At 42.6% G+C, this 23,569-nt stretch overlaps 2 protein-coding genes across 3 annotated transcripts in view; one reads left to right on the forward strand and one right to left on the reverse strand.

The window, feature by feature from the left end:
* The window catches only part of TMEM116 (transmembrane protein 116), a 181,490-nt gene that overhangs the window by 80,752 nt on the left and 77,169 nt on the right, over positions 1 to 23,569 (reverse strand). Inside the window, exon 11 of one of the 2 annotated variants that reach the window (XM_035724020.1) lies at positions 17,767 to 17,840. The exons of the other annotated variant lie outside the window; for it this stretch is intronic. Within the exon in view, the coding sequence (XP_035579913.1) occupies positions 17,835 to 17,840 (6 nt within the window). The 3' untranslated portion in view covers positions 17,767 to 17,834. Of the gene's footprint in view, positions 1 to 17,766; positions 17,841 to 23,569 lie in introns of those variants that run through there. 2 annotated transcript variants of the gene reach the window in all.
* On the forward strand, positions 17,863 to 21,797 carry LOC118356283 (disintegrin and metalloproteinase domain-containing protein 1a-like). The gene has a single exon (XM_035724014.1). The coding sequence runs from the start codon at positions 18,760 to 18,762 to the stop codon at positions 21,241 to 21,243; it is 2,484 nt and encodes an 827-aa protein (XP_035579907.1). The 5' UTR covers positions 17,863 to 18,759; the 3' UTR covers positions 21,244 to 21,797.

The following is a 23,569-nucleotide window of genomic DNA, read 5'->3' on the forward strand; positions in this document are numbered from 1 at the left end:
TTCTTTATTAAGTTAATATACTGTTGAGGGACTGTCCAAAGTACCAGAGCTTTGGAGCGTAATTATAAAGACAGCACAAGTACCTATATAATAACATGACCCATTTGGAACAAGATGCTGCGGTAAACACTTTACGTTCGTTGTCTTAATTTTATTCTCCCATCTGTCCTATGAGATCTCCCATCTTCTACATGAGGAAACAGACCCCAAAGAGTTCTGCTCTAGAGCTAGTAACCTTTGTCCTGCCCAAGGTATGATTGAATCTACATTCCCCACTGCCTCATGAGCCCTTCCTTCAGTAAAAAAAAAGTGACCAGAAAGATAATCAATATGTCCTTTAAGTGCCCAAATAACGGCTTCCTCCTCAGTGACTCTAACGAAACAAAAGCCTTACAGATGGATGCCTTACTGCTATCATGAACTTGACACACAGTGTAGTCATTACTGATGAAAGTGCCTTTGCCCCTATTACATCCTGACATCATGGAATGGCAGGTTTATCTTATTCAGCTCTGAGGTCCCAGCTCATTGTGGCTGCTCAGTAAATATTGGCCAAGTGAAGGACTTAACAAGAGCCAACCTTAAAATAGGAAGGTAATTTCTATGGATGTCACTTGCCAAAACCTTGCTCGGGTGCAGTGTTGTTACAGGTTGAGTGTTCTGCGTCTCAGGAAGTTCCTGAGCATCAGTCCCTAACGATATATTTGCTGAGTCCCTCTCCTAACTGCCTGACCTACATGAACAGAAGAGAACAGAAAAAAAGAACAATAAGACCTGACTTCTGCCTTTAAGAAGCTTGTATTAATTACTTTTGCTGGAACAAAACTAAACTTCAGGGCAAAATCCAAACTCAGGACTTCAGTTATGTAAGATTCCAGGTCATGAGATTTACTGGTAACCAAATCTCAAAGTGTTTTATGCCAGAAGGTCAGGATGCATGGTGAAAAGAAACAATTAGATGGTAGTCAGCTGAGAGCTGTGATGATAAAGGTAAAACTGGGTAAGTGAAGGCCTCTGCATGTAAACTTGTGATTAGAGACTTTTGAAAAAGATGTGGAGGATTTCTGCTGAGAAGCACTTCAGTGGAGAACAGGAGGGATGACCTTCCTAACTGCACATGTGATGGTGATTATGCTAAAAGCTAAAAAGCATCACATAGTTTTACTAGCTTCTCAAGTATAAGGGAATCATAATTTAGGTAGGGGGTAATTATGCTTAGCTAATTTAATGGCATTCTTTAAAGACCAAAAGTCAGATAGATAATTGGGAATCAACCAATAAATAGGTTTTAAAAATAAAACTTATTTAAAACTTCACAAAAGGGGTGCCTGGGTGGCTGAGTCAGTTAAGCGTCTGCCTTTGGCTCAGGTCATGATCTCGGGGTCCTGAGATAGAGCCCAGTGTCAGACTCCCTGCTCAGTGGGGAGTCTGCTTCTCCCTCTCCCTCTTCCCCTCCCTGCCACACCTCCCCACACTCATGCTCTCTCTCAAGTAAGTAAATAAAATCTTTAAAACAACAAATACTTCAAAATATTTGACAACAAAATTCATAAAAATTTAGCAAATATGCAAGTTGGAAGTTTAGAATAGACTTATTTTTAATTTTTAGTTGTTGTCCTTATGATTGCAAGACAAAGTTGAAGGCAGTAAACAAAGGTCAGGACAGGCTATTTGATTGAACTTCCTCTGAAAAAGTGATAGAAAATTGGACGTACTCATAAACTGTCAAGTAAATCTTAAAATGTGTGGAAACCCCAAGTCCCAGGAACTGGTTGAGTTCTTTAGCATATGCTATGGAAGGGAGGGGACCAATTTTAATGTGCGCAAAAGAGGGAGGTAGGGTAAGTTGGGTTCGAGGTTCAGCGTTCTGAATTCGTGTGATTGCTTCTACAAAACACTCTTTCACCTGATTCCTTCCCCCCTCTTATATTTGGGGGATTCTGAGGTGTGCTTGCTTACACGTTCCAATGATCTATGTGGGTAGTCACTCATGACCCAGCCAGTTGCAACCCCAACAGATTCTGACAATGACTCCTTGCCATCCTTTACCCCGCTTCCCGGAGTGGCTGTTGTGCTCTCTCTGCTCCCTAAGGCTGGTGGAGACCCAGGCCCTTTCCTTACTTTCCCAAAGCACAGCCAAGTCCAGGCTCTAGACTTTTATCCAGACTTAGAGGGAACAAAGGGAAACTACAATGTGGAAAAGAAAGCATTTGGGAGTGGCCAATATTAATGTTCTTGGAGTCCAAAGGTCATGCCCCTCTCTGGGAGACTTGGATAGGTCCTCTCTTTCCTTGGACGTCCCCAACCTGACATCTTTCCTTGTCCATGTAGGAGTACTTTGGGAATATCCTCAAAACTTGGAGCCAAGACACCAACCTCCCCTCTGGGGCTCAGTTGAAGGAAAAATAAAAGATTTACATTAAACACGGGTGACATTATCAACCTTGCAGGGATGCAATTCTGCACTAACTAAAGTTTTGCACTAGTCTGCAAAATTTCTTGACACTGTATTAAAAATTAAAATAAAAACTTCCAGTGTTTACAAACTTAACTTCAGAACAGAATTGTGGTGTTTCCTTTGGGCAAACATGCTCACTGAAATGTTTTCTCAAAACCAAGAGCAGACTTCCTCCAAGAATGTTTGCAAAATGCTGACCCTTTAAAATTAATATTCCCCCTGCTTCTGGACATTAAGCTGTAAAACTTTTTGGACCAGGGAAGAATAAGGGGGAAGAAAGGTCCAATACCACCTTTGTTATTTAATAAAATCATGGCAGTCTTACCTAAGCAGGTCATGCTGTAATGAAATATATGAGGATAATGAAGGCCATGGATTAGTTTGTGAAGGACAAAGCCATGGTGACTCTTCTCACAGTTAGAAAACTATTTTCTAGGGCGCCTGGGTGGCTCAGTTGGTTAAGCGACTGCCTTCAGCTCGGGTCATGATCCTGGAGTCCCAGGATCGAGTCCCACATCGGGCTCCCTGCTCGGCGGGGAGTCTGCTTCTCCCTCTGACCCTCTTCCCTCTCGTGCTCTCTATCTCTCATTCTCTCTCTCTCAAATAAATAAATAAAATCTTTAAAAAAAAAAAAAGAAAACTATTTTCTAAATATTTACAAAGGAATCATCAGAGGTGGAATCATGACTGAACAAGTGTTTGCAAACCAATGCCCATTTTACTGCTGGAAACTACTAATCGGGCTCTCTAATGACCTTCCCAAGGTTCTCCAGACACTGATCTTGTCACCACAGTCTGGAGTTCAGGAACATCCACTGCTCTCTCATTATCCAGAGCAGAAGATGTAAACTTGGTGTGGCATTAAAGGACTCTGACCACTAGGTTCTCCGGTCTGCTTCCAGCCATTGTCTCCTATGACTTTTGAAAACAAGCATGTCCTCATTCCTCATATCAGTTTGTCTGACAGGAAAGGACCTGTGTCCTCACTACATGACGTGGCCACTTCCCACTCTGGGTTTTTGATCCCACCAAATGATCTTATCTTCCCTCTCCTTACTTGGTTCAACCCTCACAGCTCTGGGAAGGCTCTTGAAACTGCTCCAACATACCTTTCTCTACCTTTTTAAAGGAAACATGGGTTCTCTTTGAGGATACTCATGGAGAGAACCTATAGGGCAGTCAGTCTGAAACAGACCATCAAGTGATTGTTTTCTACAGAACAAGGGAGTATCCATCCATCCTTGTCCTTGAGTGAAATCTCCAACTACTACTTTGAGAGCGAGAAATGTATTTACTCACGCAACACGATCTCAGAATCTCAAATTCTGGAGCTACTCATGTGTTAGTAGAGAAATGGAAAGAAAGCATCGCAAGACACAAAAGGAGTGAGCTCCAAAGCCACAACATTTCTCCTAGTAATGCATTTTCAGTCACCTAATAATCATGAGCTGAGTGTGAGTGCAGACTATTTCCCCCAATGAAAAACAGAAATAAAAAAGGCACAGTGTCAGCACCAGGGGACAGGAGAGAAGACTCACCCTCATGCCATCCACTGACCCCTTATAAACCCAAAACCTTCCTTTATGAATCCACAGTTAAGTTAGGTCATCAGAAAAATAGAGAAATGTAAACAAGACGCCAAATAAAGCAAAGGCTACCAATTAGTTCTATGCTTTGTAAAAATGAGAACGGACCCCAACATTGAGGTAACTGATATGTTATGGTTTAAAGAAAGCTTACAGGTGGGAATCTCTTTATAAAACTATTGCAACAAAATGATACCAGTACATCAGATCCTCCAACTATTCAGAATCTCTATTGCAGTATTTACATTTTATGTAACAATGCGCCTAAAAAAAAGAAACTATTCCTTTTATTCATGATTTTTTTTCCGAACAGACACAATCTTCAATCATCTTTATTGTCACGTTAGCTGCTTTTATGACCCATGTCAACGTCTAGTGGTGTTTTACAAAACAACTCAAGCATAAGAGAAAACAGTAGGCTACCTTTCCTAAGCACCGTGAGAGCTCTTTTCTTCTCCTTGGATGCTAAGAGCATGAGAGCTGTGTAAGCTTGGGAGTCTTGTGTTCTCCTAGCCTAACAAATCCAGCCAGAAAGGATTTTCTGAGAGTAAACAAATAACCTTTTTAAAAAAGAAGAGAGTCACCTTTCTTCTGGTTCAGGGGGCTTTCATCTTCCCTGTCCCTAAATCCCAGGTGCTACTTTCTGGCTGTTTGGTCTTAGACATCGACCTTCACTTCCTCAGGCCTAGGTTTCTGCTCCAGTAAGATGGCCACACAAAGGATGCCTCTCACAGAATGGTTGAGAGATTAAGTTAGGTGACGTGTGTGCCGGTACTGAGTGCACTTCTTGGCATACAGCGGGTGCTCAGATCAACACTGAGAAGATCTAAACTCAACTGTGTCGATGTATCTACGATTGTATGAATCGTATGTTGTTCAGCAATGGTAAGATCTACCGCTACCGAGTCACAATACTGCACTTCCTTTATGCCTATGGCATTCGGACCTATCATATATACGGTCCTTTGCAAACACATTCTACTTCCCCTACTAAACTGAAAATCTCTGGATGTGAGGAGGAGTAAGATTTGGTTGACGTGGCAATCACTACCTTGGGCCCAGTTACGGGTAAGACTGGTAAGGACTTTCTTCCTTTCCTTAGAGCCCCTTTCAAGACCATGGTGGCATTAAAGGCAATCCTGCCGCTTGGATCCTAAGTCAAGGATTCTAGCTTTCTCTCTCTTCTGACTGTATCCTTAGTCCTTAATGTGCAAATGGCTCAGGACAGGCCGACAGGCACATTTGAAGGATGCTGTCCAACCTTGGTGCTTTTTACAGAAGCCTAATTTGACAGTGAAGCTGACACATTCCACCTCTCCTCATTCGTTCATTCATTCATCCTTTCATTCATTCATCCCATCACTGTTGAGTCCTTATGTATGAACTGGTGTACTAGTACTAGGGACATGGTAGAAAATAAGACAAAGTCTATGATCCCATGAAAATGAAAAAAAATTACAAACCTGGCACAAACAGAAAGGTAACTACATGATGTGCCAGGTTGTAATATGTGCGATGGAACAGAATGAAGCAGTGCAAGGGGAACAAGGGTGATGTTAGGGTGGAGTGCTATTTGAAGCCAGTGGTCAGAGAAGGGGAAGAGCAAATCAGGGAGAGGGAAGGCTAAGTGGAAGGGTCCGGAGATGGGAGCACGCTTGGCATGTTTGAAGATCAGCAAGGAGGTCACCATTATCTGGACAGAGTGGGCATTGTGGAGTGGCAGCTGAGGGCTGTGGGTGAAGGCAGGTCACATGAAGACTTGGTAAGGATAGGTAAGGAATTATGTTTCTTTTTTTTTTTTTTAAAGATTTTATTTATTTATTTGAAAGAGAAAGAGAGAGCACATGAGAGGGGGGAGGGTCAGAGGGAGAAGCAGACTCCCTGCTTCTCATCATCAGACATCCCTGATCGATGTGGGACTCGATCCCAGGACTCCAGGATCATGACCTGAGCTGAAAGCAGTCGCTTAACCAACTGAGCCACCCAGGTGCCTCAGGAATTATGTCTCTATTTCAGTGGAGATGGGAAGCACGGAAGGGTTTTAGCAAAGGAGTGACCAGAGCTGAGAAGTACTGAAGGATCACTCCATCTGTCACATGATCCAAGAGCAGGCAGGGGTAGGGCGATGGGCCATTGCATAAGCAGAGAATCCTTAGAGACCTTGTGACGTGCCAAGTGGGAGATGTTGGAAGCTTTTAGGAGGGTGGTTGAAGCGGTAGTGGTGAGAAGAGGCTAGAATCTGGGTATATTGTGAGGTAGAGCTCAAAGGATTTGCTGACAGAGCAGACGTAGAGTGTAAGAGGAAGGCGGCAAAGGAGGACTCCAGTGGCCCTGCCCTGAGCAACTGCAAGCACAGAGTTGCCATTCACTGAGGTGCAGATGAGTGTGGAAAGAGCAGGCGTTGGGACGTGTTTAGCCTGAGATGCCTACTAAACACCCACGTGGGTATGCCAGCTAGGCAGCCAGATGACTGAGTCTGGAATTCAGGAGAGAAGTCAGATGTCTACTTGAGAGCTGCCAGTCTGGAGATGATATCCAAGCCATGGGACCGGCTGCCACTGCCCAGGGAGCAGAGCCAGCAGCTAGAGAAAGGACCAGATACGAGGACTGGGTGAGGACCTAGCTCCAGGGCATTCCATGTATAGGTGTTGATAAGATGAGGACTCAGGAAAGAAGTGGGAGAAGGAGTGGCTGGTATGGTAGGGGTACCACCAGGAGAGAGCATTGTCCTGAAAACCAAGAAAGAAAGCGTTTCTAGAAGAGCCTTACACTACAAAGCCAGTCCATCTGCAAATTCTCTTGGCCCTACCTTCAACATATATCCAGAATGTGACCTCTTCTCACCACCGCCCCCGACCCCCACTCTCCAGTGCACTGCAAGCCATCATCAACTCCCTCTTCTCTTCTCCAACCGCAGAAGTCTCTAACTGGTCTCTCTGCTTCCACTCTGGCTCTCCCGATAGCCTATTTTCCACCCAGTGAGCAGAGTGATTATTTTCAAAGGTAAGTGAGAACATTCCGATCATCTTTTAAGTGTTGCCAGTAGCTCCAAGGTGAGGACCGAGTGTTGATTGTTTGATTTGACAACGGAGAGTTATTCATTGGTATCCTGGAGCAGAGCAGTTTGGATGGATGGGTGGGAATGAAAGCTTATTCTACTGGAGTCAAAATGTAAAGGATGAGCCAAACAAACATCTGTGAGGGTGTTCAATGTCATCGGGATTCAGAGAAATACAGATGATATAGCCACAAAGAGATGTTGCTACACACCCACAAGATTGGCTATACGAAACTGAAAATGCCAAGTATTGCTGTGGAACAGCAGAAGCTCTCTAAACCGCTTCAGAGACGTAAAGTGGCATGCCACTTTGAAATAACACTTTTAATTTTCTAGTTAAATTTTATTTTCTCAAGTACCCTATAACTTAGCTAGAGATTTCTGCTTCTTTGCATCATGTTGCTGGACAATAATGGTCATAAGAAGTACTCTTCATAGTATTCCAAAAGAAAAGAACCCTGTGTTCACAGATGATACAATGATGTTGGGACTGATCCACACAGAGAAAGACAAGTGTAGAACAATGTGGCAGGAAATGAACTATGGTGGCACCCAAAGAGTAAGTGTAAACTTAAATACCACGTGGAACAAAAGAGGCCACACTGCATTTGTATGGATTCACAGGAAGTTAAGAGGTAGAATGGGAAGCACTCCCAAAATGTTAAAGTAAGGTCCTCCAGAAATGCCCTCCTCCATACAAACAGTTACAACACAGGCAAAAAGAGTCAAGGAGAGTGGCGACGGTGGCACAACATTATGAGAGAAAATACTAGTGGATCATATATCTGATGGGGACTAGTACCCAGAAAAAATTGTTTGTTCAATAAAACTGCTGAATCTTGGTAAGAGCAGCGAGCTACGTGAAGTTTTAATTGCCCTAGTCCCATATCCCTCTCCCTCAGGTCCTCACTAGCCTTGAGAAACCACACCATAACAACTAGGGTAGCTGTGAAAACAGGTCGCCTAGCACCTAGTGGAATGGGCAGAACAGTTTAGAGCCTCCTCAAAAGCGCCATGGCCATAGAACTGTTACGAATTTCACGCCTGGCAGTCCCCCAGAAAAATCCCCCTTCACAGGGCTTGCCTTGCCCTAAAAAACTCTCAGAAGAAAACATAAGGGAAAAGTTTCACGGCACTGGATTTGGCAAAGATCCCTCTGATGCATGACACCAAAGACACAGGTAACAAAAATACAGACAAAATGGACTTAACGAAACTTTAAAAATTTTCTGCATCTAAAAACACTCTTGACACAGTAAAAAGGTTACCCACAGAATGGGAGAAAATATTTGCAAATCAAGTGTCTGTCTGATAAGGGATTAATATTCAGAACATACAGAGAACACCCCTACAACTCAACAACAACAAAAGAAACGACCTGATTCAAAAAATGGGCAAAAGACTCGAAGAGACATTTCTGCAAAGAAGATACACAAATGGCCTATGAGCACATAAAAAGATGCTCAACATCACTCATCACGAGGGAAATGCAAGCCACAACTACAGTGAGATACCACCTCCCACCCATGAGGATGGCTACTGTAAAAAAAAAAAAAAAAAAAACCAGAAAATAAGATGTCCTGTGTTGGAGAGGACATGGAGGAAATTGGAACCCATGTGTGCTGCCGGTGGAAATGTAAAATGGTACAGCCGCTGCAGAATACGGTGTCGTGGTTCCTTCAAAAGATCAAAACTAGACTTGCCATATGACCCGGCAATTCCACTTCTGGGTATACACCCCAAAGAACTGAAAGCAGGGTCTTGAAGAGCTGCTTGTATGTCCATGTTCACAGCAGCACTATTCACAATAGCTAAAACACGGAAGCAACCTAAGTGTCCACTGATGGACGACCAATGGATAAGCAAAATGTGGTATATACTTGCAATGAAACACTACTGACCCTCAGAAAGAAAAGAAATCCTGACACGTGCCACAGCACGGATGACCCTTGAGGATATTATGCCAAGTGAAATAAGCCAGTCCCCCAAAGACAAATCTTGTATGATTCCACTCATAGGAGGCACCCAGAGTAGTCACAATCCTAGAGACAGAAAGTAGAATGGAGGTTGCCAGGGGCTGGAGGCAAGCAGGCAATGGGGATTTACAGTTTAATGACCATACAGTTTCAGTTATAAGATGAAAAGGAGTCCTGGAGATCGAGAGTGGTGACGGTGGCACAACATTATAAATGTATTTAATGCCACTGAAGTGTGCACTTAAAAATGGTTACGATGGTAAACTTTATGCTATACGTGTTTCAACTCAATAAAAAAGATTGGAAGGAAAAATGAAATACTTCTCTGCTCTGAGAGAAAACACAGCACTGAGAGAGTGAAAAGACAGCCCACAGGATGGGAGAAAATATTAACAGATCATATATCTGATGGGGACTAGTACCCAGAAAATATTAAGCACTCTTAGAACTCAACCAGAAAAAGACGTCCAATTTTAAAAGGGCACAGGACGGGAATAGACATTTCTCCAAAGAAGAAATAAAAGACCAATAAGAATATGAAAGGATGTGCAATATCATGAATTATCAGAAAAGTGCACATCAAAACGACAAAGAGAGGGACGCCTGGGTGGCTTAGTTGGTTAAGCGACTGCCTTCGGCTCAGGTCATGATCCTGGAATCCCGGGATCGAGTCCCACATCGGGCTCCCTGCTCAGCAAGGAGTCTGCTTCTCCCTCTGACCCTCTTCTCTCTCATGCTTTTTATCTCTCATTCTCTCTCTCTCAAATAAATAAATAAAATCTTTAAAAAAAAAAACACCTTATTAAAAAAAAAAAAACTACAAAGAGATACCCTTTTAGATCCACCGGGATTCCGGCTAAAATCGAAAAGACAGGCAGTATCGAATGCCAGTGAGGATATGGAGCAATTGGAACCCTCGTTCACCCTGGCAGGAATGTAAAATTACGTAGCTGCTCTAGAGAACAGTTGGGCAGTTCCTCGAAAGGCTAATCATAGAGTTAACCCATGACTGAGCAATTCCACTCCCAAGCACCTACCCAAGGGAAATGAAAACATGTGTCCAAGCAAAAACTTGTACTCAAACGTCCACGGCAGTGTTATTCACGATAGCCAAAAAGTGGAAACAACCAAAATGGTCATCCACTGATGGGTTGAAAAAATAAAACATGGCATATTCCTTCATTCAAAAAGAATCTATTATTTGGCCCAAAGGAAATGAAGTTGTGACACATGCTACAACATGGCTCATCCTTGAAAACACGCAAGGTGAAGTAAGTCACAGAAGACGACAACTTGTAGGAGTCCATTGCTATGAAATACCCGGAACAGACAAAGTCCTAGAGCTAGAAAGTACACTAGTGATGGCCAGGGGCTCAGGGAGGCGGGGAATGAAGAGGGACTGCTAATGAATAGGAGGGTTTCCTTTAGAGGGTGAAGAGGATGTTCTAAAATCAACTGCGGTGATGGTTGTATAATTTTCTCAACATACTATAAACCACTGAACTGGACTCTATTTTTTTAAAGATCTTATTTATTTATTTGACAGAGAGAGAGTACAAGCAGGGGGAATGGCAGGGAGAGGGAGAAGCAGGCTCTCCGCTGAGCAGAGAGCCGGCTTGGGGCTCCATCCCAGGACCCTGGGATCATGACCTGAGCAGTCCTTAATGTGCAGACGCTTAACCAACTGAGCCACCCAGGCGCCCCTGAACTGGACTCTTTAAACAAAGAATATCATGGCCTGTGAGCTGTATCTCAACAACGGTGTTATTAAGAGACAAGTAAAATAAAATTATACAATTACACCGGGATGCATATTCAGGAAGCAAAACAATTTTTTTAAAAAGTGAGAAAGTAGTTCTCGTAAGAGACAGGATCATGACTATCTCTGAAGCAGGAGGATTTGTGATTGGCAATGGCACACATGGGTGGCTTCTATGGAGCTAAAACTGTTGATTACTTCATTGGGGTTGTACCTACACAGCGGTTTCCATGTCTCAGTAAAATATACATCACATAAAATTAACCATCTTACCCATTTTTTAAGTGTACAGTTTGGTGTACAGTTTGGTGGCATTAAGTACATTCACACTGTTGTGCTGCCTTCACCACCGTCCATTTCCAGAACTTGTCATCATCCCAAACTGAAACTCTGTACCCATTAGACAATAATAACTCCCCGTTACTCTTTTCCTCAGCTCCTGGTCAACTCTATTCTACTTTTTCTCTCTCTGTGGACTTGACTTTTTGAGGAACCTCATCAAAATGAAATCACAGAGGAGGAGTTAAGATGGCAGAGGAGTAGGGGACCCTAATTTCATCTGGTCCCTGGAATTCAGCTAGATAATTATCAAATTCTGAACACCTGCAAAATCAATCGGAGGTCTGAGAAAAGAATTGCTGCGATTCTACAAATAGAAAAGTGACCACTTTTTGGAAGGTAGGAGGTGTGGAGATGTGAATCCGGGGCAATATATAGGTAGAGAGGGCAGAGGGGAGGGAGCTTGCTAAAGGAGGCTACCTCAAAGTATTACAAGCAAGGGAGCACAAAATCGGAATCTTTAGAGTTCTGCTACAGTGGGGGAACGTCCCTGGCTTAAAGATGCTCAGGTGGCGAAGAAGCGGGGTGGACTCCCACGTCGGACAGCGGACAGCGTGGCCCCAGGATCCCCAGGGTCACTAGAAGAACGGGGTGGGGGGGTGCCGCAGTGCGGCAGAGTTTCCAGGCATCCGAGCCGGGAAGTGGGCTGAAAACAGCAAGCCTAGGAGCCAGCTTTCTGCTCCGTGTTGCCATAAACTGAATTGCTGCATGCTCGCATGACCTGACCGCTCTCTGGGCAGGGGCCAGCAAAAGGCAGAAGCACAGGGAGACCCCCCTCTCCCTCCCCCGGAGGGAATGGCATGGGTCTGCACCACAGGAGTCTGTAAAGTTTGGAGACTCAAAATTGGGTGGGGTGCCTGAGATAAAAATGCTCGGTCACAGGCCACGTGAGCAAAGAGGTTGGTCGGAAACCAGGGAGACAAGAGTGATTCACTGCATTTCTGTGAGGGCTCCCTGAAGAGTGGGGGGTGGGGGGCTAGAGATCGGGGCACCGCCATTTCCATACCCCCCACCCCGTCAGTGCTGAAAACCTTCAGAGAACAAAACAGTACGCAACAAAGCGCAATCTGGAGCTGCTTGCGCTGAGCCCTGCCCCCTGGTAACAGGAGTCCAATACCACCAAGCAAGGACACCTGAGAATCACCGCAACAGACCCCTCCCCCAGAAGATCAGCCGGAACAACTGGCTAGCACCACGTTTACCAATCATAGGGAACTGCAAAACTTCAGCTTTTGGGAAAAACAGTATATAGCATTCACGGTTATTTTTTTTAAATCATTATTCTTTAGTCTTTCAGTTTTATTTTTTTCAGGTATTTTCTTATTTTTTTAATTCCTTTTTTGTTCTTATTAAAATGTTTCATGTATACTTTATTTTTATTTCCTTCCATTGTATTTTATTGTATTTTTATTATATATGTTACATATATTATTATAACATATATATTTTATACTTATATGTTATATATACATTTATATAGAAATATATATTTATATATAAAAGTTTTTCATTCTTTCCTATTTTGAGATCTATATGTACACATTGAGATACACACACACACACTATATATATATATGTGTATATATATATATATATATATATTTACGTAAGTTTTTCTTTTTTTCCTATTTTTGAGATCTAGTTTCTTTTAACAAACAAACCAAAATACACTCAGGATCTAGTTTATTGTTTTGTTCTGTTTTACTTCTTGATTGACTTCTTCTTATTTTTGTTTGTTTCTGTTTACTTCTGGTGAGCTTTGTTTGTATTTTTCTGGTGGTGTTGTTGTTATTTTCGTCTTTTCTCTCTTTCTTCTATTCTTTTCTGGACATGATGATGAGATGGAGAAACTCACCGCAAAAGAAAGAACAGGAGGAAGTACTACTCACTGGCAGGGATTTAATCAATATGGATATAAGTAAGATGTCACAACTAGAATTCAAAACAATTATAAAAAATATGCTTGAAAAAAAGCTTAGAAGACACTAGAGAATCCATTACTGTAGAAATAAAAGAGCCAAAATCTAATCAAGTGAAAATTAAAAATGCTATTACTGAGATGCAGTAAAAAAATGGAGGCTCTAACAGCTTGGATAAATGAGGCAGAATAGAGAGACAGTGATAGATAAGACACAATGATGGAAAACAAGGAAGCTGAGAAAGAGAGAGAAAAACAACTACTGGATGATGAAGGGAGACTTTGAGAAATCAGTGATACCATATGGTGAATTAATATTCGAATAATAGGGGGTCCCAGAAGATGAACGGGGGTGGGGTGCAGAAGGTTTATTTGAACAAATTATAGCTCAGCACTTCCCTAATCTGGGGAAGAAAAGAAGCATTCAAGTCCAGGAGGCACAGAGAAACCCCCTCAAAATCAATAAAAATAGGTCAAGATCTCCACATACAATAGTGAAGCTTGCAAATTTCCGAGATAAAGAGAAAATCCTGAAAGCAGCTCGGGACAGGAGGTCTGTAACCTACAAGGGTAGAAACATAAGGCTGGCAGCAGACCTGTCCACAGAGACCTGGCAGGCCAGAAAGGACTGGCATGATATATTCAATGTGCTAAATGGGAAAAATATGCAGCCAAGAACCCTTTATCCAGCAAGGCTGTCATTCAGACTAGAAGGCAAGATTAAGAGTTTCCAGGACAAACAAAAACTAAAGGAAATCCTGAACACTAAACCAGCCCTGCAAAGAAATAGTAAAGGGGATCCTCTGAGTGAAGAATGAGCCCAAAAGTAACAAAGATCAGGAAGGAACAATCTACAGAAACGGCGATTTTACAGGTAATACAATGGCACTTAGTATATTTCAATAATTACTCTGAATGTAAATGGACTGAATGCTCCAATCAACAGACACACGGTATCAGACTGGATTAAAAAAAAAACAAGACCCATCGATATGCTGTCTACAAGAGACTCATTTTAGACCCAAAGGCACCTCCAGATTGAAAGTGAGGGGGTAGAGACCCATTTTTCATGCTAACGGGCATCGAAAGAAAGCTGGAGTAGCAATCTTTTCATCAGACAAAGTAGATTTTAAACCAAAGGCTGTAATAAGAGATGAAGAAGGACACTATATCATAATAAAAGGGTCTATCCAACAAGAGGATCCAACAATTGTAAATATTTATGCCCCTAACTTGGGAGCAGCCTGCTATATAAACCAATTAATAACAAAATTAAAGAAACACACATTGATAATAGTACAATAATCACAGGGGACTTTAACACCCTACTCACGGCAATGCACAGATCATCTAAGCAGAAGATCAACAAAGAAACAAGGGCTTTGAGTGACACACTGCACCAGATGGCCTTCACAGACATATTCAGTGCATTTCATCCTAAAGTAACAGAATACACATTCTTCTCAAGTGCACACGGAACATTCTCCAGAACAGATCACACAATGGGTCACAAGTCAGGTCTCAACTGGTACAAAAAGACTGAGATCATACCATGCATGTTTTCAGACCACAATGCTTTAAAACTTGCATTAAGTAATCACAAGAGGAAAGTTGGAAGGAACACAAATACATGGAGGTTAAAGAGCATCCTACGAAAGAATGAATGGGTCAACCAGGAAATTAAAGAACTATTTAAAAAAAATACATGGAAACAAATGAAAACGAAAACACAACAGTTCAGAACCTTTGGGATGCACCAAAGGCAGTCCTAAGAGCGAAGTATATACCGATACAAGCCTTTCTCAAGAAACAAGAAAAGTCTCAAATATATAACCTCACCTTACACCTAAAGGAGCTGGGAAAGGAACAGCAAATAAAGCCTAAATCCAGCAGGAGAAGAGCAATAAGAAGGACTAGAGCAGAAATCAATTACTACAGAAACTAAAAAGACAAAAACAAAAACAGTAGAACAGATGACAGGGAAACTAGGAGCTGGTTCCCTGAAAGAATTAATAAGATCAATAAACCCCCAGCCAGACTTATCAAAAAGAAAAGAGAAAGGACCCAAATAAAATCATGAAGGAAAGAGGAGAGATCACAACCAACACTGAAGAAATACAAACAATTACAAGAGAATATTATGAGCAATTGTATGACAACAAATTAGGCAATCTGGAAGAAATGGATGCATTCCTAGAAACATATCAACTACCAAAATGGAAACAAAAAGAAATAGAAAACGTGAACAGACCCATAACCAGCAAATAAATTGAAGCAGTAATCAAAAACCGAGAGCCAGGGCCAGATGGCCTCCCAGCGGAATTCTACCAAACATTTAAAGAAGAATTAATTCCTGTTCTTCTGAAGCTGTTTCAAAAAATTGAAATGGAAGGAAAACTTCCAAACTCATTCTATGAGGCCAGCATTACCTTGATCCCAAAGCCAGACAAAGACCCCACCAAAAAGGAGAATTACAGAGCAATATCCCTGACAAACAGGGATGCAAAAATTCTCTCCAAGATCCTAGCTAATAGGATCTCAGAGTACATTAAAAGGATTATTCACCATGACCAAGTGGGATTTACTCCTGGGCTGCAAGGGTTCAACATTTATTGACTTTACTGACTTTCAACAATAGCTTTATTGATATATAACTCACACCGGACAGCCACATTGCAGAAGAATGAAATCAGACCTCTTTCTTAAACCATACACAAAATAAACTCAAAATGGATGAAAGACCTAAATGTGAGACAGGAATCCATCAAAATCCTAGAGGGGAACACAGGCAGCAACCTCTCTGACCTCGGCTGCAGCAACTTCTTGCCCGACACGCCTTCAAAGGCAAGGGAAACAAAAGCCAAAATGAACTACTGGGACTTCATCAAGATAAAAAGTTTTGCACAGCAAAGGAAATGGTCGACAAAAGTAAAAGGCAACCTTACAGAATGGGAGAAGATATTTGCAAATGACATATCAGATAAAGGGCTAGTATCCAAAATCTATAAAGAACTTCTCAAACACCCAAAAGACAAAAAAATCTAGTCAACAAATGGGCAGAAGACATGAGTAGATATTTCTCCAAAGAAGACATACAAATGGCTAACAGATATGTGAAAAATGGCTCAACATCACTCAGCATCAGGGAAATACAAATCAAAACCACAATGAGATACCACCTCAGACCAGTCAGAATGGCTAAAATTAACAACTCAGGAAACAACAGATGTTGGCAAGGATGCGGACAAAGGGGAACCCTCTAACACTGTTGGTGGGAATGCAAACTGGTACAGGCACTCTGGAAAACAGTATGGAGCTTCCTCAAAAAGTTAAACACAGAGCTACCCTATGACCCAGCAATTGCACTACTAGGTATTTATCCAAAGGATACAAACGTAGTGATCTCAAGGGGCACATGCACGCCAATGTTTATAGCACCGATGTCCATGACCGAAGTATGGTAAGTATGGAAAGAGCCCAGATGTCCATCAACAGACGAATGGATAAAGAAGATGTGAGATATAGAATGGAATATTACTCAGCCATCAGAAAGAATGAAATCCTGCCATTTGCAATGACTTGGATAGAACTAGAGGGTATTATGCTAAGTGAAAGAAGACAAAGAAAGACAAATATCATATGATTTCACTCATATGTGGAATCGAAGAAACAAAACAGATAAACACAGGGGACGGGAAGGAAAAATAAAATAAGATGGAAACAGAGAGGGAGACAAAACCATAAGAGACTTAACCATCGGAATCAAACTGACGGTTGCTGGAGCGGAGGTAGGTGGGGGGATGGGGTAACTGGGTGATGGCCACTAAGGAAGGCGCTTGATGGGATGAGCACTGGGTGTTATATGCAACTGATGGATCCCTAAATTCTACCTCTGAAACTAATAATACACCATTTGTTAAATTGTGTGTAAATAAAAAATTTAAAAAAATAAATAAAAATATTTGTCCTTTTGTGCCTGGCTCAGCTTCCCTCTTTTTAATAATTCAGTGTAAAATAAATTTCTGTTTTATGCATGTAATGTGTTTGTGCTGTGATTCAAAGTTAAACATTTCAGAAAAGAAAAAAGTAGTGATGCAAACTGGAACAAGAATGTTTATACACTCTTTCAAAGGGTTTCATTATGAAACAGAGAAGAGAAACTGGATGCGACTGGAGAATGATACGGGCTGAGAAGGACGGTTTCATAAAGGTGAGATATTACAGCATATAATGAGACTGGATCTAATGGACAAACAGATGTTTAAGATGGAAAAGGGAGAAGGGACAACTGGAAAAGCAAACAAAGTCCACGAGAAATTGAAAGGGAAGGAGACTCCGCATACAAGCAGAGGGACTGGCCTTAGATTGGAGCATGGACAACTTATCCACTATAGTAGGAGGAAAATCTAGATACACGTGGGCTCACCTGGCACCTACATGTGGAAGTACTCTTTGGATTGCTTCTATTTTTCTCAGCCAAAGGTGGGGCCGGAAGAAATCATGAGAGTGAACTGCTGGCTAAAGGTTAAATGTAAGAAGAGGTACATATTGAGATCACAAATGTGCCATTAGTCAGCATGGTTATGGGTTTTCCTGAAGACATTTTTAGCCATTCAGGGCAGGCATCGAGCAAGTACAAACAACACACAACAGATGAGACATCACAGGACTCATAACCTGGGAGTCATTTATTCACTTGATAAATAATTCTTGTTCATCTACTCTTGGACAAGCACTCTTCTAGACCTGAGGGTATAAAGAGGAACAGACAGAAGTGGTCACCGAACACATGGAGGCCGTATTCTAACACAGGAGAGACTTTTAGGATACCTAGTTTACAACAGGCATAATCTTAGCATACCAGTATGTCAGGGATATCCTGAGAAGGGTGTGGGCCTGGACTCACCCACCAACGTGCCCATGATACTCACGCCTAAGAGGAGGCCGCTCTATTGGCAGCCCCTACACACGTTTGGGCAGTTTTATAAACAGAACTTGGGAAAACGAACTTTGATGATGTTAAAACAGGGGTATTGACCCTGGCCCCATGAGTCACCAGCCCACTTGGGTCTATCTTGTGGCCATTTGCCTTATCTAACAGACTGGCCCGTGAGATGTGCGTATCACTATAATGCCATCCAGGGATAAAGAACAATCTGAGTTATGATGTCCATGTGTTACAGAGCAAGAGTTTCAAAGGAGGGGAAGTGAGCAACAGAGTGTGCCCTCCGAAGATGTCTAAGCCCCCTGGCCTGGAACACTTGGAGTTAGCCAAGCAACGGACGACAGGAGGGGTGGGGGTGGGGCATTCCGTGTGGCACAGTTGAGAAGGCATGGAGGTTTTGTTTCCACTCTCAAGGTAGGGTCTTGCCTTTTAGCGTTTGCAGTCCTTCATGATTACATCAGTCCATCATGCCAAAAGGCCCTTAGCCAAGGAGCACTGAAGCTGATGCTGTGGAAGGAAGTCACATAGAAAGGACGCTATCTGAAGGATAACAGATCAGAAAGACTGGAAAGGCCACAGCCAGAGGCTATGCCTCTCACAGCCAGGCAGTTGCCACCCTTTATGCAGCCAGCATAGATCTGGAGCTAATGCCTGAGGGTCTCTGTGTCAGGGAGAGCTGCTGCTGATGGACAGAGGCCACACACCGTCGACCGATTCACGATGGCCACGTCAGTGGCAGCTCCTTTGAGACACTCTGCCTCCTCCTTGTCTTCTCTACAGAAATACCAAGTGGTTACCTATGAGGCTGGCAGAGTGCTTCAGACTTGGGCTCCCCAAGTGTCCCCGAGGCGGGCACCAGTAGTGCCAGGACCTCCGTGTGTCAGGCTGGGGATCATGCTGGTCTTGGTACTGATTTTCCTGCCAAGCTTGTACTGTGACCCTGGATCTGTATATTACTCTTCTTATGAAACAGTCATCCCCAAGGGTCTGACAGTCAAGGGAAGGGAAGACCCAGGGGAAAAGGCATCCTATATGCTATTAATGCAGGGCCAGAAACAGGTGATTCACCTGAAGGTGAAGAGAGACTATTTTGTGAATAACTTCCCAGTCTTCAGCTACCACAATGGTGTCCTGGGGCAAGAAACGCCTTTCATCTCGCATGACTGTCACTATGAAGGCTACATAGAAGGAGTCCCAGGTTCTTTTGTTTCCCTCAACACCTGTTCAGGCCTCAGGGGCATCCTGATTAAGGAGGGGAAACCCTATGGCATTGAGCCCATGGACACTTCAAAACGGTTTGAACATGTACTGTACACCATGGCACACCAAGCTCGAGTCTCCTGTAGTGTCACCTCCAAAGGCAGCCAAGTGGTGTCCACCAGCCGGCAACAAGGGAGCAGGAAGCCTCGAAGTCTACAGGCACTGTCCTCCTTTTGGTCACACACCAAGTACGTGGAGATGTTTGTCGTGGTCAACAACCAGCGGTTCCAAATGTGGGGCAGTAACGTCAATGAGACAGTCCAGAGAGTAATGGACATCACTGCTCTGGCCAACATCTTCAGTCGGGAAATAAACACCGAGGTGGTGCTGGCTGGAATGGAGATTTGGACCGAGGGGGACCTCACAGAAGTCCTAGCGGACTTGCGAGTTACACTCAGGAATTTCAATAGCTGGAGACAGGAGCAGCTCCTCCATCGTGTGAAGCACGATGTTGCCCACATGATCGTGGGACATCATCCTGAAGAGGACGTGGGACAGGCATTTCTCAATGGTGCCTGTTCAAGAGGCTTTGCAGCAGCTGTTGAAGCCTTCCATCATGAAGATGTCCTCCTGTTTGCAGCGCTCATGGTCCATGAGCTTGGGCACAACTTGGGTATTCAGCACGACCACTCGGCCTGCATTTGTAAAGATAAACGCTTTTGCCTCATGCATGAAAATATCACTAAAGACAGTGGCTTCAGCAACTGCAGCTCTGACCACTTCTATCAGTTCCTGCGGGAACACAAAGGGGCCTGCCTATTTAACAAGCCTCGGCCCAAAGGTCGCCTGCGTAGGCAAGCCACGTGTGGGAATGGTGTGTTGGAGGAGAATGAGGAGTGTGACTGTGGACCTGACTGTGGTAACAACCCATGCTGTGACCAAACTTGTAGGCTGAAGGAAAAAGCAAAGTGCAGTCCTGGGCCCTGCTGTAATGACACGTGTCAATATTTAGTAAAGGGATCCATGTGTCGTCCTTCTTCTGGAGAGTGTGACCTCCCAGAATATTGTGATGGTACCTCTGACAGATGCCCCACCAACACATACAAGCAAGATGGTACATCTTGTCAAAGAGTTCACTATTGCATTCAGGGTGTGTGCCAGACCCCGGATTTTCAATGTGTAAGTGTTTTTGGATACCCTGCAAGGTCTGCCCCAGAAGACTGTTACATTCACATGAACACTAAAGGGGATCGGTTTGGAAACTGTGGCCTTCCCACTTTAGGTAACCAGGAATATGTTAAGTGTACAGGTGAAAATATATATTGTGGGAAAATTATATGTACAAATGTTAAACATGTACCATCGATCAAACCCATGGAAACAATGATCCAGGTCCCTCATAAGGATGACTGGTGTTGGAGCATGGATGTCTATAATGATACTGATATCCCTGATGATGGTTATGTGCAAATTGGCACACTCTGTGCCCCAGAAAAAATCTGTATGAATAACTCCTGCGTCAATCATGATGCGCTCAACTATGATTGTGATACAGAAGAGATGTGTAATGGGAGAGGAGTTTGCAACAATTTAAAGCACTGTCATTGTGAGGCTGGCTATGCCCCACCTGACTGCAAAACTGGAGGAACTGGGGGTAGTGTGGACAGTGGCTCTCCTGTTGTACAACAGGAAACTGGAAACACTATCAATGTTGCCAAACATGAAGATAGTTACTTAGACTATATGGTCATATTATTTTTCATACTTTTTTCCCTAATATTAATAATCATAATTGTTTGTGTCATCATCATGTGTAAACGTTCAAGAGAAGCTCCTCCAGAGCCCACAGAAAAGGGTCCAGAAGAGGCTGCAGTAAAGCCCCCAGAAGAGGCAGCGGAAGAGGCTTCGCCAGAAGAAGAGGACGAGGAAGAGGAAGAGGAAGAGGAAGAAGAGGGAGAGGAGGAAGAGGAAGAAGAGGAAGAAGAGGAAGAATCAGAGCCATAAGAGAAGTAGTAGCAGGAAGAAGCTAAATATATCAAACATCTGAAGCACTGAATGGGAATGAGATGTTCAGGGAAGTAAAGGTGAAGTGGGAATTGATGGCTCCACTGGCTCTGAATAGAAATATGCTGTCTACGAAAATATACTAATGTAGGGGGAGGGATTCATCCACTTTTATTATTCATTTTAGTAATTAAGGTTTTATTTATTTAATATATTAAATATTTTACTTTTTCTTTTCCACATTTCATTTGAACTCTTCACATGCATCTGTAGACATCAGTGTCTTTGTCTTGGGCCTATTTTTCCATTCACCAGAAACTTCTTTAGTACATGCCATCTTTCATCTAAGTTGTTTGACATATGCTACCACATTTCCCTGGATCTATTACTTTCATTTTGCAAGCAACCACTACCTATTATGAGGACAGTTGTTTATGTGATCATTTTAATTTGTCTTACAAATGTACATTCATGAAATGAGTGTTTAAATACAAAAATAAATAAAACCCTATTCAGATTATACATCTCTTCAGATTGCACTTGGCATAGTTATTGAGTCCATTTTGTTCTGGGACTCTGTGGGATGTAGTATACCTGGGAAGCCAGAAGACCCTGATTGTCCCAAGGTCAAGGGGCAAGTGTTAAATTCATGTACCTTTTCAAATCTGGCAGATGTTTAACATGATGTATGTATATCCAATTTATTACTTCCCAGTATCTCCAAGAACTTCGTAGAATCTTTCTCCCTTTCACTCAAAAGGTTTCATTTCTTTTTCTTCTAGAGCAGATTTCATAGCCTTTACTCTTTACTAATCTTCATGGGATGAATTTCAGACCTCCAAATGTCTCATGTGTGATGAACATCACCTAGACTCAGAAAACTGTATTTATGCTTATAACAGTATACAGATCCCAACCCACAGTTTTTCTATTTTTTTAATTCATTGAAATTAATAACTTGTTGACTAACATCAGAAGGAATCTCTCCACTTACAGGTAACAGAGCTTAGAGGTGGTAAATATTTCTCTGTGAAGAAGCACAAAGCAAGTATAATATTAATGTTATTCATTCTGTGGTAGGAACTGTGTAAAATACTTTGCATTCATTTTCTCATCTTAATCCTCCCAACTTCCCCATGAAACCTCCATCTTGTTCATGAGGAAGCAAAGAAAATTTGCTCCAGAACCGGTCAGTGGTGGAACCTGCATCACTCCTCAGGTACGATTTAATCTCCATTCTTCACTCCCTCATGGGCCTATTCTTGTGGTAAAAAGTGATAGGGAAGGCACTCAATATGTCCCTAGTTGACCTCTATTTTATGAGTTCTCAAATCATGTAATTATCATCAACAAAAATGTCTTTTCTCCTATTACATCTTGACATCATGGAATAGCAGGTTGTCATCCTATTCAGTACTTGGAGTCAGCATATTGTAAATGATTAATAAATGTCTATCACGTGAGTAATTAACTGGAGCTAACCTTAAAATACAGGTCCAGATTCATTCCCTTGGCAGAATGCCTCTTGCTACTCCTTAACACAACCAAAATCTTACTTAGATGCAGTATTAATATTAAACACTTTTTAAATTTATTCATTTGGGGGGGAGGGGAAGAGAGGGAGGGAGAGAGAATCCTAAGCAGACTCTTTGCTGAACTTGGAGCCCGACAGGGTGCTCTATCCCAGGACCCTGAGATCACGACCTAAGCTGAAACCAAGAGTCAGATGCTTAGCCAACTCTGCCACCCCAAGGCCCTGACTGCTAAATATTTGTAAATCGTCAAGTAAATAATAAAACGTTTATAAAATCTTGAATTCCAGGAAATGAAGATTGAACCACATTAGGGTAGACTATGGTAGGGGAGGAGGCCAGTTTAAATGTGGGCAGGAGAAAGCAGTTAGATGTAACTTGCATTGTGAAATCTCCCCGTTGAAAGGTCTGTTTCTTGTGAAGTTTGGGTGACAACAGTTCTGCATTGTGTGTGACTGCCTCTAGGAAGTATACCTTTTCATCTGATTCCTCTCCCCATTACATTTGGGGGATTCTGATGAATGTTTGCCTGTTCCAATCATTTGTGTCAGCAGTCACCAGCCATCTGCTCCCCTAAAACCTCTGATGGTGACTTACTGCTTTCCCCTGTCTTTCCTGAGCAGCTATTGTCCTTTCTGTGCTGCCTCAGGCAGCAGAGACCCAGGCCCTTCCCTTAATTCCTCAAAGCACAGCCGGGTCCAGGCTCTACATTTTTATCCGTATTTTGGAGCAAAGGGAAATTACAATGTGGAAAAAGAAAAATTTGGATTGCTGCAGATATGTATTAATGCTCC

Source organism: Zalophus californianus, chromosome 14, assembly GCF_009762305.2.
Source record: "Zalophus californianus isolate mZalCal1 chromosome 14, mZalCal1.pri.v2, whole genome shotgun sequence".
NCBI classification, from domain to species: domain Eukaryota; kingdom Metazoa; phylum Chordata; class Mammalia; order Carnivora; family Otariidae; genus Zalophus; species Zalophus californianus.

Bases quoted from the DNA above. Each gene is read 5' to 3' on its own strand.
- LOC118356283 (XM_035724014.1), top strand. From the start codon at position 18,760: ATGGCCACGTCAGTGGCAGCTCCTTTGAGACACTCTGCCTCCTCCTTG.